Source organism: Alligator sinensis, unplaced genomic scaffold (genome assembly GCF_000455745.1).
Source record: "Alligator sinensis unplaced genomic scaffold, ASM45574v1 scaffold199_1, whole genome shotgun sequence".
Taxonomy (NCBI): Eukaryota; Metazoa; Chordata; order Crocodylia; family Alligatoridae; genus Alligator; species Alligator sinensis.
Window position 1 is genome coordinate 1,789,797 of NW_005842008.1, and position 10,349 is coordinate 1,800,145.

The window sequence follows — 10,349 nt, forward strand, 5'->3', positions numbered from 1 at the left end:
CTGTCCTAGTGTCCCAGGGCCAGGAGTGGCAGGAGCACAGAACCTGGGCTTGCAGGGGTGCTGGTGGGGGCTCTGACTGTTGTGGGGGCAGGGGAGCAGGCTATAGGCAAACCTTCCCCAGTCACCCTCCCCCCATACTCATAGCCCCCCACAAACTCCATACCCCCACACCCCACAAATCTCTCACATACCATATACAAGAGTAAGATTTCATTTTAAGCTGTTATACTATCACCTCTTTGTATACTCTACAAATACATAAATCAGGACAAAATATTTTTTAAATGAAATTAATGTTATAATACATTTGATTTTTAGAATATAATGTGGTGTTTTTCATGTTCAGAGATGGCAAAACCCCTTGCTGAAAGGAGTACTTCCGGGGGCAAGGGGAGGGACTTCTGGTGGCAAAGGTTAGAGGGCAGGACTTCTGATCCCAAGATGGCAACCAGGGGGTAGGGCACCTGTTAAGGGCTACCCATGCAGCCCTCAGTGTCTTGCTGAAACTTGGTAAGTGGCCCTCCACCCAAAATAGTTGCCCACCCCCATTCTAAAAGATCATAAGCACCTTCTCAGTTTGGGCTATTTCAGAACACAAATGTAAATTACCACTTTTGCTTATGAATGTTGAAGATAAATAAAATCAAGGGAGTTATATATGCAAGTTTTATAATCAGAACTATAATGAACTTTTTTCTCTTCTTTATTAATGAGGTTATTTGTATAAATGAATCCTTGTTCCTTTAAATTTATTAAACATATTAAAGAGGGATATTTCAGGAGACTTATTTTGATTACAAATTTAAATGTAGGGGGAGGGGGAAGAGACTTGTTTAAAGAGTTTCTTCAGTAAATCAAAATAAAGATGGGGAAGAAAAGAGCAGACTTATTTATCTAGGAAAGCTATACATTTAGGGGAAAATGGCTTAATTGCCAGGTAGAGGGGCAGGGAAGATAAGTAGTTAGTAACTAATCTGCTGTTAGGAAAATGAGTGTCTATGGGATTTTTATATCTGAAAGCTTTAATATACAGTAAATTAGATTGAGCTTCATATATTTCATAGGCCAGTTACAGTAGAAATAATTAAAACCAAAAAATTAGTTAGCTTCTATCCTATTGTGTTATCCCAACTGAAGTGTCCTAATTGTTTGCTTGTGACACAGTACTTAATCCCACAGCAACCAATTGCAATGCTGTGAACAAGAGACTTGACCTTCAGGTGGGGACTGAGAAATAGCAATATTTTTTTTTTTTTTTTTTTGGTGGGGCAAGAAAGGAGTATTGACAGCTGAGAGACCCCAAGGATCTGGTGTTCTACTCCACACTTATCCTTGAAGAATTCTTAATCATTTAATCTTGCCAGCCTTTAAGATTTGACTCCTTGCAATACTAAGCAGTCTGTGTCTTGCCATGATGATTGTTGTTTCAAATCTGTAGACATACTGGGTTCCTGTACGCAAGTTATTTTATGATTTGTGCCCCACTAATTCTTTTCTCCTCCTTTTGAAACTGGCAGAGAATGTCTTGGATCTTGGTAGTTAGTTCAGTATCTCCATCTTTTATAACAGTGGCATAAAAAAAGAGGGGGGCATCCAGGGTATTGAACTTGTGTGCTAATTTAGGTCAGGGGCCTAAGGAAAACAGCTGCTCAGGACACAGAGCTGCCATATTACTCCTCAGTTTAAGAGAATGTTCCAGTGCTTAGGATATTAGTCAGGATGTAGGAGAGCTTGGTTTGATTTCCTGCTCTACTATAGATTTCATGTGGGACCTTGAACAAGTCACTTCATCCCTCTGTGTATTTCTTCTTTCATATAAATGGAGATAATAGCACTCCTGTATCTTCCAGGAGAATTGTGAAGGTAAACAAATGAATCCTGGAAGGTGTTCAGATATTATAGATTGATATTACCATTAATGATGGCATCCAAATTATACTTGTAATTAAGCAGAATATGTCTGGTTTTAAAAATAGAAAGAAGAAATATGTAAAATAAGGAAAAGCTCTTCCAAACTAGTCTCAACTAATTGCAGACTACATACAACAAGGTGAAAAACTTAACTGCTTGTTGGTAGCTGTAACACTTGGTGCAGCTCAGCTCACTTAGCTGGACCCCTCAGTCCTAATTATGCCAACAGACCTCAAGTCTGCAAACTAGAAAATGTTCTGGGCTCAATGTCACTAATCATAGCCTATAGTGTCCTCCATAGTTATACCTATGCCTCACAGGTCTTACCCCAATTCCATTCACCCGGCCCTATACTGACTTTGCCTTACCTATTCACTTGCTTTAAGAGGTCCTCAACCCTTGCCACGCTCCAAATAGAGTACCTCCCAGGCACTCCCTTCCCTCCATCATGGTTTCCAGCCTCCAGTTTAAATTAAACCACAAAACAACCAGCCTCTAACTCAACACCTCAAACCCCATTGTGGATCTCTGCACTACTGCAAGACCCTAGTCCCCAATCACCTGCCTTCCTCCCAGTATATAGGGGACCTTTTTTAGGTCTGCAGCTTTTTCACTAGCAACATATACTTACAGAAGTTTCTTTTTTTCAGAGACCAGGGCCAAACTGAGCCTCTAGGCTAAGGCTCAGGTTTATATGGCTCCTTCCTCCTCCCCCTTCCAGGTCATCTGACCTGACTCCCTTGTAATAGGGCCCAGGTGCTGCTAATTATCTAAATCAGCAGCTGGCCACTCTGCTGCCTGCAGTCTGTAGGCTGGGCTCTATAACCCTTTTTCTGTGCTGCTTTCTTCTGTTGAGGTGCATTTTTCTCTCAAAATAACAGGGTCCATTGACCCCTATTACAACACAGCAGATCAGGGAGTGTGCAGTAGTAGCTAGGACAGGGAACAGAAAGCAGACCAACAGATCAAGCTATGGAGTGGTATTTGGGAGGGTATGGGGCTTACCTTGTGATATGCCTGCTGAAAAAGTTTCCCCTCTTCCTGCTGTTCTAGGGCATGTATTCTATTGCTAGTTGTTCTACCTAGTTGGCTGGCCAAACCTTTCACAGATTGAGGAGACAGTGGACACATCTAGTACACGAGATGCTGACTGCAGTAGTTAAAAAATACTGTACAGTAGCGTGTCACGGCAGTGTTAATACGCTACTACACGGTAGCGTCACCTAAAAGACGTTTGCTGGCAATACGGCACAGTAATTCCAGCTAGTGTGTATTTATTTAGTGCTGCTAATACAAGTACTAAATACTCAGTAATGACTGCATAGTAGCATCTCATGTAGGCATGCCCAGTGTCTCCTTAACTTCTTCAGCTCCGAGGAGTGAAATCTACTACCTATTTCATCATTGGACTATTGGTAAAGCTTCATAACTGGGGAGCTTTTCGTAGCTGTGCAGCTTTGATGGCTGCTAGCCATTCATTCAGTGGAGACTTGTGGAACAGGATTTAGCTCCATGTGATAAAACCTTGATGTCTTCAACCAAGGATGGTGAGAGGGTGTGTATGCTAAATAAAACCTATTTCTTTTCTGGTTACTTTACATTTGGTAGATTTAGACTACAGTGGTTTTGAGATGCCAGTGTCTTGTAACATTAAAATGATAGTAGTTGGACTGAAGTTATTCCCTTACAGATTACTTCTGTTCTCCTAGCTTTAAACATGTATGCAAAGATGAGAATGCCTTCAGTAAAATGCTGGATGATTCTTAGATCAGACATTTTCCACTTTCAATGTAAGATACACTACAAGGCTATAATTGTGGGCTCATGTAATGAATAGTTTTTGATGTTTACTGTTACGGTCTGCAAGAAACTATGTAATCCTCTGAATAAAGTGATCATGCTAAATTTAATTCTTGTGTTTTTGCATATTAAGATGTAATAGCATCACTGGTGCTTCAAACACAAGTTTTGATTTTTTTGGTTTTATTTCTATGTGCAATGTTGTTCCTAATTTTATATGCTGATTTTTGTTGGGAACACTGATGTCAGATTCTCTGCACCGGATTCTGGGAAGCTGACAACAGTTAATTTGTAACAGAGAATTTAAACATTACAGATCATTTCTTACACTCTTGCTGTACTCTGTTGTAACATTTTAGACTCTACGCATGTTGCTATTGATCTGATTATATAATAAACTTGAAGTCAGTGGCTTGGTGACTGCTTTTTTCAGCAGGTCATTGGAAAAGCAACTTAATTTTGCCAATTTTTGTCTGTTTGTGGGAAGAAATTTTTCCCTAAACCAATCTGTCAGTTGCTTTGGATTTGTATGGGATACTTTGATGACTCTGCTGGCACCACATAATCTTCTTGGGAAACAATCTAGCTTTTCTTCTGAGATGTACTGCTTCCTAAGCCTTTCTTTATAACATGCTTTAATAGTCTCTTCTTCATGCTCAATACAGCCCAGCTCCAAACTCGTTAGAAGAGTCGGTGCATTTGGTGACTTCCCAAAAGTTAGTTGCATTGCTTTGTGAAACTCTTCTCCCTGTTCTTGGGTTTTAATTAATTATTTGTAAATTACAGTATCCAGTTTTTAAAAGTAGCTCAAAAATATAATGCATATTAAACTCTGGTCCTGTGGCTTAGTGCCCTTAACTGGAAAATCCTAAGGCTACGCAGAGGAGTTGCTGAATATCCTTCAAACATATGTCATGAGAGCAAAAGGAAATAAACAATGCATTTGACCAATTTTTAGTGTTGGGGTTTTTTTTGTTTTTTTTTTAAGTTAAAGGCTCTTTACTCATCTACATGACCTAAACGTAGAAAATAGAAAAAAGGATCTAGTTTCTCCATGCCAGTTACTCAAGATATTAGATTGCTCCAAGTATATCAGTAGAGGGTATTTTCCATATTTTTTTTTTTTTGAATAATGTTTTTCCTCGTCTTTATTGGTTTCAGCTCTCTCAAAACTAGCACTAAATATAGCTTAACCTCCTTGGAAGAAACTGATCAGTGTTTTGACGTTTAGGTACTTTAGGGAACTGTTTGGGTTTGCTTTTTTTTCTGTGTAACGTTGATTTCTAGCTTTCATATCCATGGAGTGTGTGTCTTGAGGTTTGTCTTGTATTTTGGAACTCCTTTTTCTCAATTATCCTTTGTCATCAGACAAGAACTAATCCAGCTGTAAGATTACACCAGGAAATGCCAACCTTGTAAACAGTTACACAGTTTGGTTTAAATCATATTTTTCCCAGTTTATGACTCAGAGTTCTTTTGTCTGTCTCATCACGTCAACAAAGACCACATTGAATATATTCATTTAAGTTCTTTTTTCTCTTTAATTTTTTTTTACTTAAAATATATATTTGTTACATTAATTTGCTTTCAAGTTACCTTTCTTCCTACCCTTTTAACTTTCTGACTCTATATCATTAATGATCTTCTACACACTAATCCTCAGGATTTATTTCTTTCCTTTTTACTTTCTTATACAGTTACTAACTACATGCAGCTAAACCCCTGAAGACCCGGTTTAGTTTTGAGCCAGGTTTGGCATTTTTTTCTCCACTTCAAAATTATCTTGCGACTAAGAGTCAATAATAATAATAATTAAAAAAAAAAAAAAGTCTAAGAAGCTTGTTAATATAAATAAATGGATATTTTAACTTTCTAAAACTCTACTTATCAAGGGAAAGGGAACCAAGGAAACTCCTCATTGCTCCCCTGAAATAGGTAGTCTTTTGTGGGGTTACTGTTAAAGGGCATGGGCACACAGGTTAAACCTGAAGTGGACAGACATATAAGCCTGTTAAACTGGATTAAGGTCTCCTGAAATGGTTCAAATGTGTACCTGGAAAATTAAGTATTATTTAGAACCCATTTAATGTTATGTGCCTTTCCATGGCAGGGGTCTGGTTGGTCCTCCAGGCATCCCAGACTGCATTGCTTCTGAGGTCCTTTCCCCCTGCTGCAACAGACCATCCTGGTAGCGTGCAGCTAGAAATCTACTGCCCCCTTTCCCCTTTTATTGGCAGTTTTTATCAGTGAGCTCCCTTGCACTGCTTGAGAACCAAAACGTGCAGATTCAAGCAACCCCCTCTCCCCTGCCTCTCAAATCAAGCAAGCACAGTGCAAATCAGTCAAGTAGAGACTCTTGAAGTTTGTTGACCCTATGTTTAGGAGAGAAGGGAAAGCAGAAAAGTGAAAGTGCCTCCATGTGTAGGTCATGTACCCTATGGGCACCACAAAGTATGGGTGTAAGTATCTCCCTTCCATACCCCTCTCCTCTCCTCCTGCTCCGCACTATGAGGTGCTGGGCTGAGTGCTCACTGCCTCTCCTGGTATTGGAGCCACAGCAATTCACACAATTGTGAAATGGTTCCTAATCAGTGATGCTTGGGACTGGTTTAATTGGAATGTATTTCTGCACCCAAACAGTGCTGGGCATGGGTAATAGATTTTTCTAGGAACTTTATTCATTTAAAAGAGCCATGGAAAAGCTGGAGAACCATTAAGAGAATACACCAATGTTTAACACAGGTGATTGCTTGGCTTAATAGAGATTATTTGCAAATATTTATACCTTCTGTAACTATAATGTTATATGTAACATTATTTCTGGTAGTGACTGTTTTTCCAGATTAATATGATTTTAATTGACTAAATTTGTTAAACAGCAGTATTTTTAACCATGCCAGTTGCTGTCAAGACCCCTCTTTTGATACTGACAGATTTATATTGAATTTGCAGGGAAAGTAAAGGGCATTATGGGTATTATCAGGGTAAATTCAAATTATGGAGGTGCCAGCTGCTACAAAATAATCTTTATTTGGTATGCATTGACATCTCTTTGTTCTTTAGGGGAGACAGCTTTGCTCTGTGACTCATATGGTCTTCCCTTGGGATTCTATGAGCAGTGGCTTAACTGCTGTGCTGTATGATACGAGCCATACATACCATCTTAAAAGGATACTGTCAAGTGGTTTTAGGCCTAAATTTTCAGCAGCCTTTTGTAATTATTTTAGTCAGATGCAGAATATCTTTTTTTGGATATTTACTTTTGCTTTGCAATTCACAATTTTGTCACTGATAATCACAGGCATAAAGATGCAGCCAGGTGCCCAAGGCAGCTGCTACACGAGGTAGCTTCTGGTTGCCACTGCGCCACACAATTACAGTTGTGATCACGTGGCGGCAGTAGGAGCTGTTTTTTTCCTCCTCCCCCCAAGACAGTGCCTGGAGCATTTGCTCCGGTTGTCCTGCCCTAATTATGGCACTGCTGAAAATCAAAGACCTTTTCCGATTATCAAATGAGAGGATCAGGAGTTTCAGGTTTTAAAAATGGTCTTCTTAATGGGGAGAGGGAATAAATTTGCAATAATGCCCTATTGATACTGGCTCCCATAGCTGCCTATAGGGTTCACACTATGTAATCATTTAACTGTCAAACTGCAGAAGTATCCATAGTTTTGTATCCTTTTTAATGCTGGATCCTATATCTTTTTATCTTCAATTCCTATTGGAAAAAATTGAAAAGATTTTAAGTATAAAAAAAAAAAGTTTCCTTTTCAAAATGCATAATTTATTCAGGGCTTTCTCCACAATTTCAGACACTTGATTACACCTTAGCATTTGCTACAATATTTTATTTTTTCTCACAGCTCTGCTTTATAACCATTCAGTTCCTGTATTTATTATACACCTACCTGATGTTATTTAAGCACTTTCCCAAATGCCTCGTTATTGTACCATAAAGACTGTCCCTCCAGCTTGACCAGCGACAAAAGGTTTTTTGCAGCTTGCTGTCAGTGCGCAGAGCCAATGTCATGGTATTTCACGGCAGCCCTGCTTCTCAGTGCTGGTTAGTGGAGAGGCCCAGCACCTCAGCTCTGATTGGTGGAGAGGCCCTGGGGGGAGTAAAGCCATTAGTGCTGCCTCACCAGCTGGCACCTTCCTTTCCTGGCAGCGAGAATTTTATTTCTATTAAGGTTTTTGTTGTTGTTGTTGCTTTCTTGGTTTCTGTTAAATCCATGAAATCTCTGAAACCGTGAATTAATACATAGGTCCCTGTGTTTTACAGATGACCACGTAGAATGGATATGGTGGTTATTTTGGACTCCTTTCTATCACAGGTGTCTGTGGGGACCTGTCTTGTAATGTCTGTAGCCTGTCATTGAAGTTAGTTTTTCATCCTGGGAAGCAGATTTGTCACTTTGTGCAGCCTGCTTTTGAATTCTTGGTCTGAGATATCTTTATTCTTATTTTGTGGATGATGTAGATGCAGCTAATTAAAATACTTAATGTATGTGTAGTTAAAGATACTGTTATGTTGAATATAAGCAAGTTTATACTAAGATACTAAGTTAAAAGGTAAAACTAGAACAGCTAAAGGTACTGATAGTAAAACTCAATATCAACAGTTGGAGAATGTGTTCATTTAATTATTTAAGAATAGATCTTCTTGTACTAGGCACTGTGCATGTGAACTGTGATCCATTAAGTGATCTTGCCTCCACTTTTGAGAGATTCTGAGACTCTGTACATTTTTAATGGTGCATATTACAGAGATTTGAGTACCTCTTCAATTTAGGTTCATGCTGATACATACTTAATGGTTACCTACAATCTGTTATAATGTTTGAGTATAAATATAGGCATATTACAACTTTAATTCTTGGCTTGGCTTATTGAAGCTTTAATTCTGGGCTCATCAATAGATTTTTAACTCCTAACACATTGGTGCCAAACGGAGGTTTTAAGCATTAGGAACTAATGCAAAATTTCATAAGTATTAACAGCAGGTTCTCTATATGAATGTGTTCTTTTGTACATAAACTTTTATGTGAAAAAGAGGATTTTTTTCAGTCTAAACACAACAAACAAAACTAGTGAGAAACAGATTCATTGTAACATATATGTTACCACCATGGACAGATCCAGAGTTTTTGAAGGAGGAATGTGGAGTCTTCCTGCCTGGGAGCAGGGGTGCAGCCTACATTGTGGGATTAAAAGCAATGACTTTTTCAAGTCATCATATCAGTTAAGAAGCCCACCCCCAATCTCACCATCCCTGCCCTCAGCACCCCGTCCCTCCCCCTCCATCCTTGTTTGCAGAAGACACCAAGCTGCGGGGAGTAGTAGATATGCTGGAGGGTAGGGCTAGGATTCGGAGTGACCCAAACAAATTGGAGGATTGGGCCAAAAGGAATCTCTTGAGGTTCAGCAAGGACAAGTACAAAGTCCTGCACTTAGGGCAGAATAGTCCTATGCACCGGTACAGGTTGGGGGCTGACTGTCTGGGCAGCAGCTCTGCAGAAAAGGACCTGAGGGTTATAGTGGACAATAAGCTGTATATGAGCCAGCAGTGTGCCCTTGTTGCCAAGAAGGCTAATGGTATACTGGGCTGCACTGGTAGATGTGTTGGCAGTAGGTCAAGGGAAGTGATTATCCCCCTCTATTCAGCACTGGTGAGGCCACATCTGGAGTACTGTGTTCAGTTTTGGGACCCCCACTACAAAAAGGATGTGAACAAATTGGAGAGAGTCCAGTGGAGAGCACCAAAAATGGTGAGGGGGCTGCGGGACATTACTTATGAGGAAAGACTGGGGGAACTGGGCTTATTTAGTCTAGAGAAGAGGAGACTGAGAGGACATTTAATAGCAGTCTTCAGCTACCTGAAACGGAATTTGGAAGCGGATGGAGTTAGGATATTCTCAGTGGTGGCAGATGCCAGAAGAAGGAGCAATGGTCTCAAGTTGCAGCAAGGGAAGTTTTGGTTAGATGTTAGGAAGGATTTCCTCACCAGGAGGGTAGTAGAACCCCTGAACAGGTTACCCAGAGAGGTAGTGGAAGCTCTATCCTTAGAGGTTTTCCAAACCCAGCTAGACAAAGCTTTGGCTGGGATGATCTAGTCAGGCCTAGTTCTGCCTTGAGCAGGGGTTGGACTAGATGACCTGAGGCCCGTTCCAACCCTCACTTTCTATGATTCTATGATCTGCATGTCCCCTCCCCAATCTGCTGCTGCCTCTGTCCCAGGTTTATGATGAGGGAGTGGTGCATGCTCCTCATGTTGCTGCCCAGTTCCAGCTAGGCTTCCCTTAGCAGAGAACAGCAGTAGGAGTGTGGGGTTCTCCTCTCTGCCCAGTTCTCCTGGGTGTTCCCTGCTGAGCCTGGCTGCCGTATGCCAACACCCTCCAAAACCACAACTCTCTTGATTCATTTCATAGTTGGGAGCTCTAGGGCTGCTGCAGTGGGCTCAGCAGAGGATGGCAACAGCCATGTACTTGCTCGCAGGATGGCAGGAAACATGCTGGGGACTGGCAGAGAGGAAGAATGAGTCTGCTGCTGCTGCAGCTGCAACTACTGCTGTTCCCAGCTGGAGTTGGTAGTAGTGATTCTGGAGCCCTTCTCCTCCCCCTCAGGGACAACAGGTTCAG

At 40.6% G+C, this 10,349-nt stretch overlaps 1 protein-coding gene across 2 annotated transcripts in view; it reads left to right on the forward strand.

Moving 5' to 3' along the window:
* Positions 1-3,408: 3,408 nt before the first annotated feature.
* The window catches only part of FNBP1L (formin binding protein 1 like), a 76,255-nt gene continuing 69,314 nt past the window's right edge, over positions 3,409-10,349 (forward strand). For both annotated transcript variants that reach the window (XM_014519090.1, XM_025201919.1), the window contains exon 1: positions 3,409-3,466. In XM_014519090.1, the coding sequence (XP_014374576.1) occupies positions 3,440-3,466 (27 nt within the window). In that variant the 5' untranslated portion in view covers positions 3,409-3,439. The remainder of the gene's footprint in view (positions 3,467-10,349) is intronic.